The 20,000-nt window shown below is 39.6% G+C and overlaps 1 protein-coding gene and 1 long non-coding RNA gene across 12 annotated transcripts in view; one reads left to right on the top strand and one right to left on the bottom strand.

Moving 5' to 3' along the window:
- BMAL2 (basic helix-loop-helix ARNT like 2) overlaps window positions 1-20,000 on the top strand; it is a 132,233-nt gene that overhangs the window by 64,846 nt on the left and 47,387 nt on the right. For all 11 annotated transcript variants that reach the window (XM_058743272.1, XM_058743267.1, XM_058743273.1 and 8 more), the window contains 5 exons: window positions 3,609-3,650; window positions 7,278-7,435; window positions 13,961-14,040; window positions 16,973-17,065; window positions 19,298-19,412. In XM_058743272.1, the coding sequence (XP_058599255.1) occupies window positions 3,609-3,650; window positions 7,278-7,435; window positions 13,961-14,040; window positions 16,973-17,065; window positions 19,298-19,412 (488 nt within the window). The remainder of the gene's footprint in view (window positions 1-3,608; window positions 3,651-7,277; window positions 7,436-13,960; window positions 14,041-16,972; window positions 17,066-19,297; window positions 19,413-20,000) is intronic.
- Window positions 4,146-20,000, bottom strand: part of LOC131519833 (uncharacterized) — a 110,608-nt gene continuing 94,753 nt past the window's right edge. The window contains exons 2-3 of the long non-coding RNA XR_009265816.1: window positions 5,054-5,119; window positions 4,146-4,256 (exon numbers count right to left, since the gene is read on the bottom strand). This is a non-coding gene — a long non-coding RNA (uncharacterized LOC131519833). The remainder of the gene's footprint in view (window positions 4,257-5,053; window positions 5,120-20,000) is intronic.

Below are 20,000 nucleotides of genomic sequence, written 5' to 3'. Positions count from 1 at the left end.
ATAAGAGTGAAACCATATGGTATCTGTCTTTCTCTGTATGGCTTATTTCACTTAGCATCACACTCTCCAGTTCCATCCACGTTGCTACAAAAGGCCATATTTCATTTTTTCTCATTGCCACGTAGTATTCCATTGTGTATATAAACCACAATTTCTTTATCCATTGCATCAATTGATGGACATTTAGGCTCTTTCCATAATTTGGCTATTGTTGAGAGTGCTGCTATAAACATTGGGGTACAAGTGCCCCTATGCATCAGTACTCCTGTATCCCTCGGATAAATTCCTAGCAGTGCTATTGCTGGGTCATAGGGTAGGTCTATTTTTAATTTTCTGAGGAACCTCCACACTGCTTTCCAGAGCGGCTGCACCAATTTGCATTCCCACCAACAGTGCAAGAGGGTTCCCGTTTCTCCACATCCTCTCCAGCATCTATAGTCTCCTGATTTCTTCATTTTGGCCACTCTGACTGGCGTGAGGTGGTATCTGAGTGTGGTTTTGATTTGTATTTCCCTGATGAGGAGCGACGTTGAACATCTTTTCATGTGCCTGTTGGCCATCCGGATGTCTTCTTTAGAGAAGTGTCTATTCATGTTTTCTGCCCATTTCTTCACTGGGTTATTTGTCTTTCGAGTGTGGAGTTTGGTGAGCTCTTTATAGATTTTGGATACTAGCCCTTTGTCCGATGTGTCATTTGCAAATATCTTTTCCCATTCCGTTGGTTGCCTTTTGGTTTTGTTGGTTGTTTCCTTTGCTGTGCAGAAGCTTTTTATCTTCATAAGGTCCCAGTAATTCACTTTTGCTTTTAATTCCCTTGCCTTTGGGGATGTGCCGAGTAAGAGATTGCTACGGCTGAGGTCAGAGAGGTCTTTTCCTGCTTTCTCCTCTAAGGTTTTGATGGTTTCCTGTCTCACATTCAGGTCCTTTATCCATTTTGAGTTTATTTTTGTGAATGGTGTGAGAAAGTGGTCTAGTTTCAACCTTCTGCATGTTGCTGTCCAGTTCTCCCAGCACCATTTGTTAAAGAGACTGTCTTTTTTCCATTGGATGTTCTTTCCTGCTTTGTCAAAGATGAGTTGGCCATACGTTTGTGGGTCTAGTTCTGGGGTTTCTATTCTATTCCATTGGTCTATGTGTCTGTTTTTATGCCAATACCATGCTGTCTTGATGATGACAGCTTTGTAGTAGAGGCTAAAGTCTGGGATTGTGATGCCTCCTGCTTTGGTCTTCTTCTTCAAAATTACTTTGGCTATTCGGGGCCTTTTGTGGTTCCATATGAATTTTAGGATTGCTTGTTCTAGTTTCGAGAAGAATGCTGGTGCAATTTTGATTGGGATTGCATTGAATGTGTAGATAGCTTTGGGTAGTATTGACATTTTGACAATATTTATTCTTCCAATCCATGAGCAGGGAATGTCTTTCCATTTCTTTATATCTTCTTGGAATTATAGTTTTAATGTTTATTTTGTTCTATTGTTTGGCATTCTTTGCAGTCTCAGTCATATTTATATTGGGCTTATTTTTGTTTTTTTGTTTTTTACACTTCTGTGTGTATCACTTTCTATTGAATATTTTTTAAATCTCATTTAAGTTTTTTTTTTCCTTATTGAAGTTCAGTTGATATACAGTGTTATATTAGATTTGGGTGTACAACATAGTGATTTGGCAATTCACACATTCAGTGCTCACTATCATAAATGTAGTTATCTGTCACCACATAACATTAGTATAATATTATTGATGATGTTCCCCATGCTGTACTTTTCATCTCTGTGGCTTATTTATATTTTATAACTGGAATTTTGTACCTCTTAATTCTCTTCACCTATTTTGCCAATCTTCTCATCCACTTCCCCTCTGGCAACCACCAGTTTGTTCTCTGTATTTAAGAGGTTTTTGTTTTTTTGTCTGTTTGTATTGATACATTTGGAAATATATTTCTTAAAATACATATTTTTTATTTTTTTTCCATTTTATTATTTTATTTTTTTAATATGAAATTTATTGTCAAATTGGTTTCCATACAACACCCAGTGCTCATCCCAACAGGTGCCCTCCTCAATGCCCATCACCCACTTTCCCCTCCCCCCCAACCCCTATCAACCCTCAGTTTGTTCTCAGTATTTAAGAGTCTCTTATGGTTTGCCTTATTCCCTCTGTAAGTTTTTTTTTCCCCTCCCCCTTCTCTTCTCCCCTGATCTTCTCTTGAGTTTCTCAGGATCCACATATGAGTGAAAACATATGGTATCTGTCTTTCTCTGCCTGACTTATTTCACTTAGCATAACATTCTCCAGTTGCTACATCCATGTTGCTACAAATGGCCAGATTTCATTCTTTCTCATTGCCAAGTAGTATTCCATTGTATATATAAACCACATCTTCTTTATCCATTCGTCAGTTGGTGGACATTTAGGCTCTTTGAAATATATATATTTTAAAAACTACTCAGCCTGCATGATTTTTTAATGTGGAAAGTATTCTGTCACCATCAGTATATTTCATTTTAGTAGTGGTCTGGTGACTCCATTTCTTAATGAATAACACATACACATACATACACAAACATACATGTATGTATATATTCCCACACATATATATACATTTGGCATAGTCTGCTAGGGAATATGCTACTGTGAATTTTTTTTTTAATTTTTTTTAACGTTTATTTATTTTTGAGACAGAGAGAGAGACAGAGCATGAACGGGGGAGGGGCAGAGAGAGAGGGAGACAGAATCGGAAGCAGGCTCCAGGCTCTGGGCCATCAGCCCAGAGCCCGACGTGGGGCTTGAACTCACTGACCGCGAGATCGTGACCTGAGCTGAAGTCGGATGCTTAACCGACTGAGCCACCCAGGCGCCCTGCTACTGTGAATATTAATGTTATTGGCAAGTGATCAGACTTTCTAGTCTTCAGTGATATTTTTCATCATCCAGATGAATTTTTTTTTTTTTTTCAACATTTTTAATTTATTTTTGGGACAGAGAGAGACAGAGCATGAATGGGGGAGGGGCAGAGAGAGAGGGAGACACAGAATCGGAAACAGGCTCCAGGCTCCGAGCCATCAGCCCAGAGCCTGACGCGGGGCTCGAACTCACGGACCGCGAGATCGTGACCTGGCTGAAGTCGGACGCTTAACCGACTGCGCCACCCAGGCGCCCCCATCATCCAGATGAATTTTAACAAAATAAATTCCTTTTGTTTAAAGGTCTGAAATTCTTAATTCATTTTTAGGCTATTTTCATACACCTGCCGTAAAATTTTTGGTAAAGCCATCAATTGTTTAAAAATTATTCTATTTAACATTATTCATATTAAAATTCTATTTCTCAGGATTGGCATGAGATCATTTTTAAGTAGAGCACCAATTATTGTTCATTGTCAGCTGTCACCCTGTTGGGGATCATGTGCCTGTAGCCTCTGGAGGAGAACCACCGTTTGTGTCAACAGTGATAATCATTTCTGGTCATTAGGAGCTCAGGGTAGCATTCGTAACTAAACCCTGAACAGGAATTAGGATGATGGTACTTAATCTCACATTTATTTCTCTTTCAAGAATTAAATAAAATCTGTTTCATGTCGTTTGACATTTTATCCTGCTTTTTTGTAGAAAGGAAGATGGTGAACAACACGTACAAATGAAGTCCTTCAGGTACATTAAATTGTGAGATTGGCACGTGGTGGGTGGAAAAGGCTGCACATGCAAACCTTTAGCCAAAGTGAAAGGCAACATCAAGACAGAATTGGTTCACGAATATGAGGTTTTTCTATCTACTTTCTTTTCTATCTACTTGAATAACATTTTGTCTTAAGATGCCTCTAAATTTTTCTTACAAGAGCTGTTTATTAAAATATTTCACTTAAGCACTAGAGAAGAGTGGGTTCCTTATATAAACAAATATAAACAAATATATAAACAAATATAAACAAAATATAAACAAATGATTACTTATGAGGAGCTTCTGATGGTTAGGAATTCATCGTCGTAAAATTCTCTGTCAGTTGTTTCAACGTAGTCTCAACATCAACAGAAACTTTTCTAGATCTGGCCACCTGGCCGCATCTCAGTGTTGCTTTTTCTTCATTTATTCTGGCTTTTGATGTGATTTACAAAACTCTGGCATGGGTCAGAGTGGCAATAACAGTACACAGAATTAAGAGCCAGAGCCCTGCTGCTCCATTATGAAGTGAGCACCAGCCTCTGGGAAGCATGCCTTTCCTTCATAGGATCGTCCAGATGTCTTGTCAAGTGCATCTCCTTGAAGAAAACTTTATTCAAATGCTAGCTATTGTGCCTTCCTCTGGGTTCCCTGGTTCCTATCGTCATCATTCATTGTTCTCCACAGTGGCCTTGGTCCCACCTGTCCTCACCTGTCTCTAACCCACAGCTTTGAGAGCACCCTGTCTGCTGTACAGCCGTGGCATCGGGCATCTCTGTCCATTGCTGTTGCCCGTGCTGGTGGGTAATACCAGTAGAAACAAGAGGTGATCATTCTAACATGAGGATAACTATAACATTCTTCTAACCATTAAATTTTAATCTAAAAATTACTCGTGAATAGACCAAAGTATGAGTGCATAACTGAATTTTATGTGAATACACATATAATTTTAATTCCATCCCGTTCACTCAAAAGGACATAGTTTGTCCCAGGAATGGCATTACCCAAGTGTGAATGGTTGGGGGAGACGGAAGTATTATCTCCATCAGCCTCCTTCAGTGTTCTCCCCTCCCCCACTCTTTTATGTAGAAAAATTACATTTTCTTTCATCTAATTTAAAGTTGCCGTAGGGGCGCCTGGGTGGCTCAGTCGGTTAAATGTCCGACTTCAGCTCAGGTCATAATCTCGTGGGTCATGAGTTTGAGCCCTGCATCAGGCTCTGTGCTGACAGTTCAGAGCCTGGAGCCTGCTTCAGATTTTGTCTCCCTCTCTCTTTCTGCCCCTCCCCCACTCACGCTCTGTCTGCCTCTTGCTCCCAAAAATAAACATGAAAAAATTTTTAGAAAATAAAGTTGTTATAGAAATAGCTCCAAGCAAGTCTCCTACTTCTTACCCATCAGATTGTCCTTTGAAAACTCTTCTTACGTGGAAATTCTGGAGTTGCCATGATCTGAGTATTCTAAGAGAAACAGACAAATGCTTACAGTTAAGCGTGAAGAGTAAAATAGCCTAATTCTTGAAATGTAAGATCCACATTATTCCCCTACATTTTCCCAGCTGTGTAAAATGTCTTATCAATGGCATCTTCCTGCTAATTGGCAATGTTTTTCTTGCCTTCTGATGTATTAACACTGAATTTCCAACAGATGGTGGCTTAGGTTTGGTGACATACGGTAACAGTATAAAAGGTACTAAGGTAGTGGAGAGAGGGAAGTGATTAATCATGCAGTAGTCATGGAAAGTTTTCGGGAGAATAACCGAGCTGGGTTTTGAAGAAGAAGTAGGATTTTTCTATGAATATAGAAGGGAAGGATATTCTAAGCCTAGTAAAGAGCAAGTCAGTGGAGATGTGAGAGGACTTGGCGTGTTTGAGGACTAGCAAGTCATTTGGCGTTGCTACTAAATAACACTTGGAGAGGTAGGGAAAGCATGGAGAGATGGAACTGACTGAGGGCACAAGCCAGGGCATGGTGAACCTTGAGATGTCATTAGGGAGTTTGGCTCTTCCTCTTAGGCAGTGGAAATGTATTTAGCAGCTTTATGCGGTGGAATTCGATGACTTCATTTGTTTTAGAATAACTTTGGAAGCGGCGGTTTGTATAGACTGGAAGAGGAAGACACTAGAAAGTATAGCAGGTTAAAAGGCTTTTGGGGATAGTGCAGTGAGCTATCGCCTAATGAATTAAGGTGGCGACCGATGGATGGAGAGGAAGAGAAGACATATTTAAGAACTAGAACCTATAGGAATTTGTGATTATGTGGTTCCTCAGAGTAAAGAAGGAAGGGTTTAGAATGACCCTAGTGATGTCAGCAACCAAGTTAAACTCTATAGAAGGAGTAAATCAGGGGTAATGGAGGAAGGAGAAATAAAATGGGGCAAATTGCAAAGAATGTATTCAGTGTGGGATTACTTGAGGCTTAAGGCGCTTGTGAATCACATAGGTGTGTAATTCAAGTTCTGAAGGTCGGGGCCTGGGTGAGGTATGAATGAGGTAGGGATTTCGTAGTAAGCAGCTTATGTACAATTGTAAAGTCTTTGCAGAAAGGAGGTATCTCAGGGTGAAGCTGTAAGGTGAGGAAAGAGTATAGCCAAACAGGGAATCTTGGGGACACCACTGTTTAAAGATTGAAGAGCTGATAAAGAGACTAAGGGGACTGAGCTGAGCAGGAGGATGGAGGAGCAGGAATGGTCCCAGAAGCCGGGAAAAGAATAAGAAATGTCAGTACTGTCAAATTCAAGTTAGGGATCAGCAAGCAACTGCATAAAATAAGGACACTAGAAATAGTTTCAGTGGGTCAGTGTCTCTGGGAGGTTGATTTTAATAGATGGAAAGCCTGTGATTTGAAAGACATAGTGGAGATGGTGTTCTTCCCAGGAAGCTGGCTGAGAAGGGAAGATGGCAAGGAAAAAAGTCCCTAGAATTGGGAAAAGGTTGTTTCCCCCCCGCCCCCTGGATGGAGAGATTTGCACACACTTGTAGCCCCATGGGAAGGAGCTGTGGAAGAGAGTGACCTTAAAATGCTGATAACTGCAGGGGCTCCTGTGTGGCTCAGTCGGTTAAACTTCCAACTTCGGCTCAGGTCATGATCTCACAGCTTATGAGTTTGAGCCCCGTGTTGGGTTCTGTGCTGACAGCTCAGAGCCTGGAGCCTGCTTGGAATTCTGCATCTCCCTCTTTCCATCCCTCCCCTTCTCTGTCTCTGTCTGTCTCAAAACTAAACATTAAAAAAAAAAAAAAAAAAAAAGATGCTGATAACTGCTGATGATAATACCCGGGAGGAGTGAGCTGCAATGGAAGGCTATTCAACTCTTCCTCTGAAGACAGGAAGTTATAAAACTACCCGCGTGGTTCTCAGACACATCTTAATTCTTGAAGGCTTGCAGAAATAAGATAGGGAGGAAGGAGCAGGGGTAGTTGGTGGGGTGAAAGCTCCGTGAATGGGCACCGTCCCTGTGCTCAGCAGCGCCCTCCTCTTCCCTGAACTGCCAGTGTAGGGCCAGAGTTGGGAGCTAGGATCGCGTGTGCTTGGGGGCCTCCTCTGGCTCCAGCTGGTGCCTCTGGGGGAACCGTGGGTCTGCTCATTGTTAAAATAAAGGAGGTTCTTTTCCTTCTTAGAGAAGCTCATAGTCAAACTGAAAAGCGGAGGAGAGATAAAATGAATAACCTGATTGAAGAACTGTCTGCAATGATCCCTCAGTGCAATCCCGTGGCACGTAGACTGGACAAACTGACGGTTTTAAGAATGGCTGTCCAACACGTGAGATCTTTAAAAGGTGAGTTTGGAAGTGGCTTCCACACTTGGATTTGTGAAGTCCTCCCTGTAGTCAAGGTACTTGATTCATTCGTTCTGTTGTTATTGGCTACTGAGATTCTGTACAGATGTGTCTTTCAGCTTTATAGGCATCAGTTTTTTATAGGCATCAATCTTGATACTTGCTGATATTCTGTATGTGGAGAGAACACGACTCTAGATATCGAAAACCTTGGTTTCACTAAAAGCTTTATCTGAAGTGCACACAGTACGTTTTTGCATTTGTGTCATCTTCCAAGTCTTTTATCAATGTCTTACAGTTTTCAGAGTATAGTTCTTCCACTTCCTTGGTCAAATTTATTCCTAGGTATTTTATTATTTTTGATGCAATGCTAAATGTAATTGTTCTATTAATTTCTCCTTCTGCTAGTTATTAGTGTATAGAGGGGCAATGGATTTTGGTATATTGATTTTGTATCCTGCAACTTCACTGAATTCATTTGTTAGTCCTAATAGTTTTTTGGTGGAGTCTGTAGGATTTTCTCTGTATAGTATTTTGTCATCTGCTTATAGTGACAGTTCTACTCCTTCCTCACCAGTTTGGATGCCTCTTCTTTCTTTTTCTTATCTGATTGCTGTGGCTAAGACTTCCAGTACTGTGGTGAATAAAAGCAGTAAGAATGAGCATCCTCATCTCCTTCCTGATCTTAGAGGAAAAGCCTTCAGCTTTTTACCACTAAGGATGAAGTTAGCTCTGGGTTTGTCATTTATAGCATTTATTATGTTATGTTCCCTCTGTACCCACTTTGCTGAGTTTATCTAAATATTGTGTTTGCCAAATGCTTTTTCCTGCATCTGTTGAGGTGATCATATGATTTTTATCTTTCATTTTATAACATGGTGTATTTTGATTAATTTGCAGATACCAAACCATCCTTGCATCTCTGGAACAAATCCCACTTGATCATGGTGAATGATCCTTTTAATGTATTGTTAAATTTGGTTTGGTAGTATGTTGTTGAGGATTTTTGTGTTCTTCAGGGCTATTGGTCTGTAATTTTCTTGTTCTGTAGTGTCTTTATCTGGTTTTGCAATCAGGGTAACGCTGACCTCATAGAATGAATTTGGAAGTTTCCCTTTCTCTTCTATATTTTGGAATGATTTAAGAAAGGTAGATATTAATTCTTCTTTAAATGATTGGTAGAATTCAGTGATGTAGCCATCTGGCCCTGGACTTTTGTTTATTGAGAATTTTTTGACTACCGACTCAATTTCATTGCTGGTAATTGTTCAGATTCTTTTTTCCTGATTCATTTCTGGAAGATTGTAGGTTTCTAGAAATGTATCCATTTCTTCTAGTTTGTCTAATTTGTTTGCATAGAATTTTTTGTTCTACTCTTTTTTAATCCTTTGCAATTTTGTAGTGTTGGTTGTAACTTCTCCTCTTGCATTTCTGATTTTGTTTGATTCTTTTTATTGATAAATCTGGCCAAAGTTTTAACAATTTTATCTTTTTAAAGAATGAACTCATAGTTTCATTGATCTTTTCTGGTTGTTGTTTTTTTTTTTGTTTGTTTATTTTTTGTTTGTTTGGTCTGTGTTTCATTTATTTCCACTCTGATCTTTATCATTTTCTTCCTTTTACTAACTTTGGGTTTTGTTTGTTCTTTTTCTAGCTCCTTTAGGTATAAAGTTAGATTGAGATTTTTCTTCTTCCTTGAGGTGGGTCTGTATCACTATAAACTTCCCTCTTAGAATTACTTTTGATACATCTCAGGGATTTTGAACCATTGTTTACATTTTCATTTATCTCCATGTATTTTTTCCTTTCCTCTATGAGTTGTTGACCCATTGGTTGTTTAGTAGTGTGTTTTTTTAGCCTCTACACATTTGTGTTTTTCCAGGTTTCTTTTTTTAATTGATTTCTAGTTTCATACTATTGTAGTCAGAAAAGATGTTTGATAGGATTTCAGGTTCTTTTTTTTTTTTTTTTTTTTTTTTTTTTCCAGTCTTCTTAAATTTATTGAGACTTGTTTTGTGGCCTAACGTGATCTATCCTGGAGAATGTTTCATGTGCACTTGAAAAGAATCTGTATTGTTATTTTGGATGGGATGTTTTGTGTATGTATATCTGTTAAGCCCATCTGTTGTACTCTGTCATTCAAAGCCACTGTTTTGTTATTTTCTGTCTAGGTGATTTATCTGTTGATATAAGTAGGGTGTTAAAGTCCTCTACTATTATTGTATTACTGTTAACTTCTCCCTTTATGTATGTTCATGTTTTCCTTGTGTATTTAGGTGCTCCTATGTTGGATGCATAGGTATTTACAATTTTTATATCCTCTTGTTGGAGCATTCCCTTTATTATTATGTAATGGCCTTCTTAGTTTCTTGTTATTTGTTTTGAAGTCTATTTTGTTGATATAAATATTGCTACCCCATCTTTTCTTTTGCTTTCATCTGCATGGAATATCTTTTTCCATTCCTTCATTTTCAGTCTGTGTCTTTAGCTCTGAAGTGAGTCTCTTGTAGGCAGCATATAGTTGGGTCTTGTTTTGTTACCCATTGAGTCACTCTATGTTTTTCGATGGGAACATTAGGTTTATTTACATTTAAAGTAATTATTGATAGGTACATATTGGCATTTTAAAAATTGTTTTCAGGTTGTTTTTGTAGTTCTTCTCCATTCCTTTCTTCTTCTTCTGGTCCCTTCCCTTGTGATTTGATGACTTTCTTTAGTGTCATGCTTAGATTTATTTCCCTTTATTTTCTGTGTATGTATTATAGGTTTTTGGTTGTAGTGACCGTGAGTTTCATATATAAAATCCTAGTATAGAGCAGCCTATATTAAGGTGACGGTCAGTTAACTTTGAACACATTCTAAAAGCACTACATTTGTACTCCCCCTCTCCACATTTTATATATATGATGTCACAGTTTACATCTTTTTTTATTTCGTGTATCCTTTGATTTTTATAGATATAATTTTACTACCTTTGTCTTATAACTGTCATTCTAGTTTTATAAGTGGTGGATCCACTACCTTTACTACATAGTTGTTTTTTTTTTTTTTAACATTTTATTTATTTTTGAGACAGAGAGAGACAGAGCATGAACAGGGGAGGGGCAGAGAGAGAGGGAGACACAGAATCAGAAGCAGGCTCCAGGCTCTGAGCCATCAGCCCAGAGCCCAACGCGGGGCTCAAACTCACGGACCGCGAGAATGTGACCTGAGCTGAAGTCGGACACTCAACCGACTGAGCCACCCAAGCACCCCACTACATAGTTGTTTTTACCAGTGAAATATTTTTCTTTCATAATGTTCTAGTTATAGCCCCTTCTTTTCTGCCTAAGAAGTCCCTTTAACAAAAAATAGTACTTTCAATCACCTTCCTTAGATTTCCACATGTGGTAGAACAGTGGCTTCTCTACTCCAACCAGCTGACTGTGTGCAGATCCGAAGAGCAGGCGGTGGGGAAAAGAACGTAGAGCCTTGATCCCTTCAATGCCATACAGAATGGCACAAGCGTGGGGATACTGCTTGGCAGGCTTCCTTTTGGGAGTGTGACTGGAGGTCTCATTTTCATAACTGTTGTGAAATAAGATTCTCTTTTACCCACAACTAGATCTTGCATAAGTTGTATGCAATATTTCCTTTAAGTCTTTTGGCAGTGAACATTTGCAGGCTCAACTGAGGTTGTTTGATTGCAACCCTAAAATTACCCAACAATTTTCACATTTGTAAGGCCCTGAGGGAGGAGGACCTAAGGGAAAAGCCACAAATCTATCGATTAATTCAACAATCATGCACTGGGCAGCAAGTAGCTTCCTGTCTATGCTGGGAACTTGAAAAGGAAGCAAGATCTCTATGCTCTAGGGGTTCACGGTAAGCAAGAGCAACAGACCCCGGCAGAGATCATTAAAACCTAGTGTGATAAATGCTACAGTGGAAGTATGAGTGACAGGAGCAGCAATAGAAGCTCCGTGGGGATGAGACACTGTCTAAATCCAGAGCAGATTCTGTGGCATGGAGCACAGGTTTTTGCCCTGGGCCCTTGTAAGCTGAAATGCAGTGATCAAGTACTCCTCGCACATCCTGAGCATACCCTTTAGTCAGTGCTGCCCACAAGTGAGAGGACTTAAGGCCACTGGGTCTGTCTGCATTCCAGGGCATTTACCAGCATATACCCCCAGCTTGCACCACAAAAGCCTAGACACGGAATCATCAGAGGGCTGCAGGTGGATCGTGTTATTTGGGTCCCTACATAATTACTTTAAAGACAGAAGGATGGCGAATAATTTTTTGTACTATACTCTCAACAGTGCTTCTCAAATTAGCTGGGTGGAGGACAAGTGTTATCCACTCCCATCCATTGTGAAATACACTTAATTACTGGAAAAAGGATCAGGGCTGGGATCCACAACAGTGTCGATTCCATAAGCGTCTAAATGCTTGTTCTTAGTTTCTGTACTCACCTGCCACAGTTTGCTGCTGACATTGGTCCGCAGACCACACTTAGAGTAGCCCTTCTTTTCATCATGTACCTTCAGAGAAACTGTGGGCATTATATGTGTGCAATCATAACACTGGGGCCCAGTAGGGTACAGTGGTACATGCATATAGTCCCAGAAGTAAACCTCCTGGGTTCACGTCTTGGCTCTTTGACTTAAGAGCTGTGTGACTTACTCCCATTATTTAACATTCTAATCCTCAGCTTCTGTATCTGTAACAGGGATAATGCACTTACCTGATAGGGTCGTTGTTAAGAGTAAAGAATAATATATATAAAGGACAAGCACAGTGTTTACTCATGTTGGAGTTGGGGGTAAGAGGAGGAGGGGGAGGAATAGTTACTGAGATTTCGATCATTTTAACCTAATGAACACTATCATAAAGGTGAGCAATCATGTTTCCTCATTGGTTTTTGCCAGCAGAAATCTGAGAATCCAAATTCATTATCCCTCATTGGCACATGTACAGAATGTCACGGCATGCATTTTATTAACACACCTCACCCTAGCTTTAGCTCTGCCCTTGCTCCCCTCATTTTCTCAAGAGCACGTCCTCACTCACTGTCAGGGCTCGCCTATTCTGGCCAATTTACCCTGACAGGGTTTCCCCAGCATCCCTCTGCCAACCTTGCTTCAAGCCAGACAAGCATATATCACTGCTTTGCTCAAATTGATGTATTGCTGTACCCTGGCCTGGAACGCAGTCTGTATCTTTCAGCTCTTTCTCAACTTCCTCCCACCAGGTTGCTGTGTAGTAATTATAACAAGAAATCGTTTGAGGGAATTCTTGGTGGCCTATCTAGAAGATAGATTCTGAAAAATAGATTTTTTTTTTTTTTAAGAGAGCATGAAATCTGGGGAGAGACAGAGAGAGAGAAAATCTTAATCAGGCTCCATGCTCAGCACAGAGCCCCACATGGGGCTCGATCCCATCACCCCGGGATCATGACCTGACCCAAAATTAAGAGTCGGTCATTCAACTGACTGAGCTACCCAGGTACCCCTGACAGGTTTTCGTTTACTTATGCAACACTCATAAGGGTGCTACCAATCTGAGAAAACGTTATCAAATCATACCATGAGGTGTTTTTTATTTCCCCTCCTCCTCCATCACTTAGGTATTTTGTGAGTTTGAGCTGCAAATCCATCCAAGGACCAGTATGTAGTTAAAATATCTCACGGTAGAGGGGAGGACCCTCTCAGGGCATTAACCCATCTTTCTCTTGGAAAAGCAACTTTTCTTGCAATCCTCAGGAAGAAGGCTTGGGGTTAGGGATGTTGAGAAGAAAAGGGAGGGAAAGTTCATTTACCTGTGAATCACCCTTGCCTGGAGGTTATCTGGAGACTGGGCACCTAGGCTTGGTGGACTGTCCCCTGCGCCCCCTTGTGGCCAGAAAGGGCTTTCTCCTGTCAAGGTGGGTAGATGCCTTCAGGGCAAATGTGATTTGGTGCTTCCCTTACTTTCTCTCATTCAAACTTTGACCTAGGTTTTGACCTGCTGATTCCTTATTTTGCCAGCTGTTCAGTTATTTTAATACAATATACTCTGTGCTTAGGGCTTGAATTATTTCGTTTATATTTTATACATATTTGTATATTATCAGAAGTCTCCCTATGATTTTTAAAGAGCTATATGGAAAATTTTATGAATCCATAGAAATGGTTTAAAATTCCACAGTTTTCCTCTTTGGGGTAATTCACATGATCAGTTTTAATAAGCTAAGAAATTACAGAAATAACTAGATTGTTGAATATTGTTGCATGTTGTAGTGTTAGAGATATTACTCTTTTTAAATACAGCTCCTACTGTCTACACATCTAAGTATAAGGGAATAAGTAGTTCTAAGAATTTACAGCATAAAAGCAGGACATTTTAATCTAGTAATAATGAAATAATGATCACAATAAGGTCTTAGTGCTAAAAGAGAAAATACCATTTTCAATATTGGCAGGAGCAACAGTGCTAATGTTCACTGAGCACTTACTACGTTTCCAACTCTACACTATTTTCCATAACTTTTGGATTTATTTTTAGGTATGACTAATTCTTATGCAGGAGATAATTATAGACCTTCATTTATTCAGGATAATGAGCTCAGACACTTAATCCTTAAGGTAAGTAAAGAGATCTATTTGTCTAAGCTGCATTTGTCCTTTCTACTTTGCTTGAGTAGGACACAGACTTTCTTCAGTTTGCTTCCAGTTGTAAACACACGGGACTCTCTATTACACCACATTTCCCTTAATACAAAAATAAGTTGCACAAGTAACTGTGTCTTGGTGTGGGATGATGAAAGTAGAGACGGGGTAGGTACTTTCCAATGTACAGAGCAAAGCTTGTCTTTAATGCTAAACTTACACCACCTACTGCACTCACCTCCTATGCCATGGGATCTGTTCCCCCGTCACCACCACCTTCAAAGTCATCTACTTCATATCCTATTCCTTCAGGATTCTGTTCTCTGAACATTAGCCAGTTACTATTATGAGCTATCAGTTGATGCTTTGACATTTCTGTTCTCATCATTACACATGCATGGGTTTTCAGATTTACTGGTCTAGAGGTTTATTTGACATGGAAAATATGGCCATGTCATTGGCTTATCCTGCCTGCCCCCAGGAGGTGATAAGTGTCTTGATCTTGTGCTATGACTCCTGGCCTTTAAGCCGCAGAATGATTAAGCAGAAAGATTCTTTATACACACACACACACACACACACACACACACTTGTCCCTTTTTCTTCTAATTTTTTTAAAATATGAAATTTATTGTCAAATTGGTTTCCATACAACACCCAGTGCTCATCCCAACAGGTGCCCTCCTCAATACCCATTACCCACCCTCCCACCCCCCAGCAACCCTCAGTTTGTTCTCAGTTTTAAGAGTCTCTTATGTTTTGGCTCCCTCCCTCTCTAACCTTTTTTTTTCTTCTAATTTAAAAAAAAATTTTTTTTTAATGTTTATTATTGAGAGACAGAGACAGAGTATGAGCAGGGGAGGGGCAGAGAGAGGAGGAGACACAGAATCCAGAGCAGGCTCCAGGCTCTGAGCTGTCAGCACAGAGCCCGATGGAGGGCTCGAACTCACAAACCGGAAGATCATGACCTGAATTGAAGTCGGACGCTCAACCAACTGAGCCACCGAGGTGCCCCTCTTCTAATTTTTTGAAAACTTATTTATTTTGAGAGACAGTGAGGAAGGGAGAGCAGGGGAGGGGCAGAGAAAGGGAGAGAGAGAGAGAGAGAGAATCCCAAACAGGCTCTGCATTTACAATGCAGAGCCTGACGTGGGGCTCAAATTCACGAACCCTGAGAACATGACCTGAGCTGAAACCAAGTCGAACGCTCAACTGACTGAGCCACCCAGCCGCCCCTAAAAGGCCCTTCTTTTATTTGAGCAGCTGTATGTATGTATTTATTGGGGGGGGGGGGGGGGGAGGGAGTGGTGCAGAGGGAAGAAGAAAGAGAATTTTAAGCAGGCTCCACACCCAGTACAGAGCCCAACTCAGGGCTCCATCTCATGACCATGAGTTCATGACTGGAGCTGAAATCAAGAGTCAGACATGTAACTGACTGAGCCACCCAGGCACCCCTGAACAGCTGAATTTAAATATGATATTCCTGATAGAAATATAAAGGATTTTTTTTTGAAGATCAAGATTTTTTTAAAATTTTTAATGTTTATTTATTTATTTTTAATTTATTTTTTTAACATTTATTTATTTTTGAGACAGAGATCATGAATGGGGGAGGGTCAGAGAGAGAAGGAGACACAGAATCCGAAACAGGCTCCAGGCTCTGAGCTGTCTGCACAGAGCCCGACGCGGGGCTCGAACTCACAGACCGCGAGATCATGACCTGAGCCGAAGTCAGACACTCAACCAACTGAGCCACCCAGGCGCCCCAATGTTTATTTATTTTTGAGAGAGACAGAGCATGAGCAGGGGAGGGGCAGAGCGAGAGGGAGACACAGAATCCAAAGTAGGCTCCAGGCTCTGAGCTGTCAGCACCGAGCCTGACACGGGGTTTGAACCCACAAACCGCAAGATCATGACCTGAGCTGAAGTCAGACGCTTAACCCACTGAGCCACCCAGGTGCCCCGAAGATGAAGATTTTTAAAGTTAGAAAAATGTATAATATGCTTTGGAAACTTTCTCACCAATCTTTAGGTGTTTCTTTCCTTCATAACTTAATATATACTGGTTCTGCCCTTATAGAATATGTCTGCCTAAGTCACTTCATGTTTGTTTCCAGTTAGTAGAAATTAACCAAGGAAATGTCCAGTGGAGTGCCAGACTCATCCTGTGTCCATACATAGCCATTTCCATATAGGTTGCTTCCCAAAGGATGTCCTGGGCAGATTTTAGTGGGAATAGCTGATGTTAGAATTTTTTCAATTTAGTTTTAAATGAGCGGCACCTTATCATAATTCAAAAAGTATATCTATTGTAGGATGTCTTCTCTTTTCCTTGTCCCTAGCCTACACAGTCCCTTCATCTCAGAACATCCTCGGGAAAGTGTTATGGATGTGTTTTGATACCTTTATAGTTTCTGTATGCGGTATAGAATTTGGTATAGGTGTTTTTTGTATTAGAAAATCTCTCAACCATATATTCCATGGCTAAACTTTCCATGTCAAGAACGAGTTTAGATTGGAGTTCATTCAATTTGATGTTCTTCACAAATCCTTTTACATCTTAAGAAAATTTCCTAATTTTACTAGCTCTATGAACACTCTTAGTTTTTTTTTGTTTCGTTTTGTTAAGTTTGAGAGACACAGAGAGATTGTGAGCGGGGTAGGGGCAAAGAGAGAGGGAGAATCTCAAGCAGGCTCTGTTATGTCAGCACAGAGCCTGATGCGGGGCTTAAACTCATGAACTGTGAGATCACGACCTGAACCAATTCAAGAGTGATGCTCAACCAACTGAGCCACCCAGCTGCCCCAACCACTCTTAGTTTTATTGCTACAGCAATTTCACAGTCTCTGAATGTGTGTAAGAAAGAAGATATTTAAAAATATTTACTTTTATATTTTTAAATCCTAGACTGCAGAAGGCTTCCTATTTGTGGTTGGATGTGAAAGAGGAAAAATTCTCTTCGTTTCAAAATCAGTCTCCAAAACACTTAATTATGATCAGGTATCCAAAACTGAGGATATTTTCCGCCTGATGTTTAATTTTTTTTGAACAAACACTTATTTCTGGGTTCTCTTCCTGAACCCTGTCTTCCCACTGTGCTGGGAGCTGAGGTTTGCTTGATTAGAAGAACTCCAAGAGAGATGGAAAGATGTATGGAAAGAGTATGGGTGTTTATTACTGACAAGAGTGTTCACTTCTTGACCTCCAGCAAGTTAATTTTCCTGAGCCTGAACTTTCTCTTAAGTAAAAAGGGGAAATGGTGGTTACATGGGTCTCTTAGGACGGAAACACATAGCTGTCATATTTGAGACTGTCTGAAAAATGTTAGTTGCCCTTCTGTTTCCTCCAAAAGACAGCATTATTATATATTATTAGGTTATATGCATTGCATGTTAGCTTTTGCTCTAATCTCTGGCAACAAACTCTAAAATACATCTTTTATTTATCTAGCTTTGTAATCTCTTTACCTCCTCATTCCTGAACACCATTTAATTTCAATTAATAAATTAATAAATTAATACTTGCCAGTAATAAAAAAGTTACTCAAAAGCTATAGCACTAACAATAATCCACCAGAGTGAATAAACTAGCACCTGTGGTCTCCTTTATTCATTTTAAGTTTATTTATTTATTTTGAGAGGGAGAGAGAGAGAGAGAGAGAGAGAGAGAGAGAGAGAGAGAATCCCAAGAAGGCTCCTTGCTGTCAGTGCAGAGCCTGACGTGGGGCTCGATCTCATGCACCGTGAGATCATGCTATGGTCTCCTTTAAAATAGAAATCAAATTGACCACGGGTTTAATCTTAAATAACTCACATTAATTTCACCTATTTTCTCCTCAAACATGAAAATTTGGAGAGATACAAGATTCATACATAAAAAGAAGAGGTGTTGCGAACTTACTTATGGAAGGAGTAAGAACCCAATGAATCATACAGCTGGTTTTAGCTGCCTAAGGGACACAAAAGCAGGGCAAGACGTGGTTATTTTCCAACAGAAGATAGAGAACACCACGCACACACACATGTGAAGATAACAATTCAGGATAGCACATAAGTTCCAAATTAGTGACATGGAATCCAGTCCCCCTGGGCACTGACTACTCAGGAGGACTTTGAAATCCCCACCATCATACGGGGTCTGGTCCTCAGCTTTTAGACTCAAAAACCAGGTTTTCTTTGAGGCAAAGAGTTATGGGTATAAACTTCTATCAACCAATGACACAATAGATTGATTTATAAAATGCTAGTTTTAAAAATATGAGATATCTAACTGCCACCAGGCTAATTGTATCAGCTGGTCCATTTGTTCTGCCTTCTGTAATATCTACCTAGCTAATAAAGGATTTCACAAGAAGAGTAATCACTGTGGGTCAGGGAAGGCTTCACATACAAAGTAGAATGTCTGCTTAGGCTTTAAGATGAGCAGACAAGGGAAGGAAGACATTTCAAGTTGAGGAGGGAGTCTGGGGAGTAAAAGGCAATTGACTAGAGTGACTAGGGAATTTTGAGTTTGTAGAGAAAGGAGTAATGAATTCTAGATGATGAGACCATACAAGTAAAAGCATAGAGTAGGAATGCTCTACATATTGGGAGAAGGGGAATGGGAAGTGGAAGGTGTTCCAGGTTGGATTTTTTTTTTTTAATCTTTATTTATCAGAGAGAGGGGGAGAGAGCGAGAATCCCAAGTAGACTGCACACTGTCAGTGCAGAGCCCAAGGAGGGGCTGGATCTCATGAACTGCCGGATCATGACCTGAACTGAAACAAAGCGTTGGACACTTAACTGACTGAGCCACCCAGGCACCCCAAATTCTGTTTTTTAATAGTATAGTGATTTTTTTAAAAATCTGAGTCACACCATAAAATTACAGATTCTCTGTGACTTCCATATTATATTATAATGACAATCTCTTTACTTTTACCACGTAAAAAAAGTTTAAATCATAATAAGATTTAGAAGTAACAAATGAATTGGGGGACGTTCACAAGAGTCCACTGAACATTAGCAATTACGTGTCTGTGATTTGTGTGTTTCCAGATAGGGTTTTGTGTGCATGTGTTTCTATCTACAAGTATCACCCTGCTTTTAACACTAAGTTAATGTCACACAGTGCAGTAGATGTGTTTTTGAGCTTAAGAAAAAGCCACTTTAACAGTATTTACCATACATTTATATGAAGAAATGTAGAAAAATTGTGGTACTAATTTTAAACAAACATCTACCTTATAAATAGGCTAGCTTGACTGGACAAAGCTTATTTGACTTCTTACATCCAAAAGATGTTGCCAAAGTAAAGGAGCAACTTTCTTCTGATATTTCACCAAGGGAGAAGCTGATCGATGCCAAAAGTAAGTGCTCATCTCAGTATGTCTGTGATTGTATGTAAATATGATACTTAAAAGCACAACTATATAATATTTTGAAAATTAGGCAATTATGGTTTTATAAAGAGGAGATTTAGTAAACTTTACGATCATTAACCTCAGAGCTCAAAAAAACAGTATAACTAGAGAATTCCTTCATATTTGTATGAAGATGCTTTGGGCAATATGTGATTATTTCATATGCACTATTTTTCATATGCTAATACAATCTTTATAAGAAAGCATCATTTGGGATTAAAAACTTTGCTGGAGTTTCCATTATTCAGCTACTTGCTGATAATTCTCTTTCTTATATGGGTTAGGTTTACTCAGTTTGAAAGACCTTGTTAACTGTACTTTGGAAGTGTAAATATTGTTTATCTTCTCTGAAAAGACCTCCCTGAAAATGCTTAGTGCCGAACAGTGATTTATACTATACTGATGCTTTATGCCATTGATTACTACTATAGTTAAGGGGTTTTTTTCATTAAAATTTTTTAAAATTTCATTTCTTTTAGATTTCCTTTATTTCTACACCCAGGGCAAAAAAAGGAAGATAAATTACAAGTGTTT

This window comes from Neofelis nebulosa, chromosome 8, assembly GCF_028018385.1.
Source record: "Neofelis nebulosa isolate mNeoNeb1 chromosome 8, mNeoNeb1.pri, whole genome shotgun sequence".
Classification (NCBI taxonomy): domain Eukaryota; kingdom Metazoa; phylum Chordata; class Mammalia; order Carnivora; family Felidae; genus Neofelis; species Neofelis nebulosa.
Note: the sequence above shows the minus strand (reverse complement) of the source record. Positions and strands in the feature narration are given on the sequence as shown.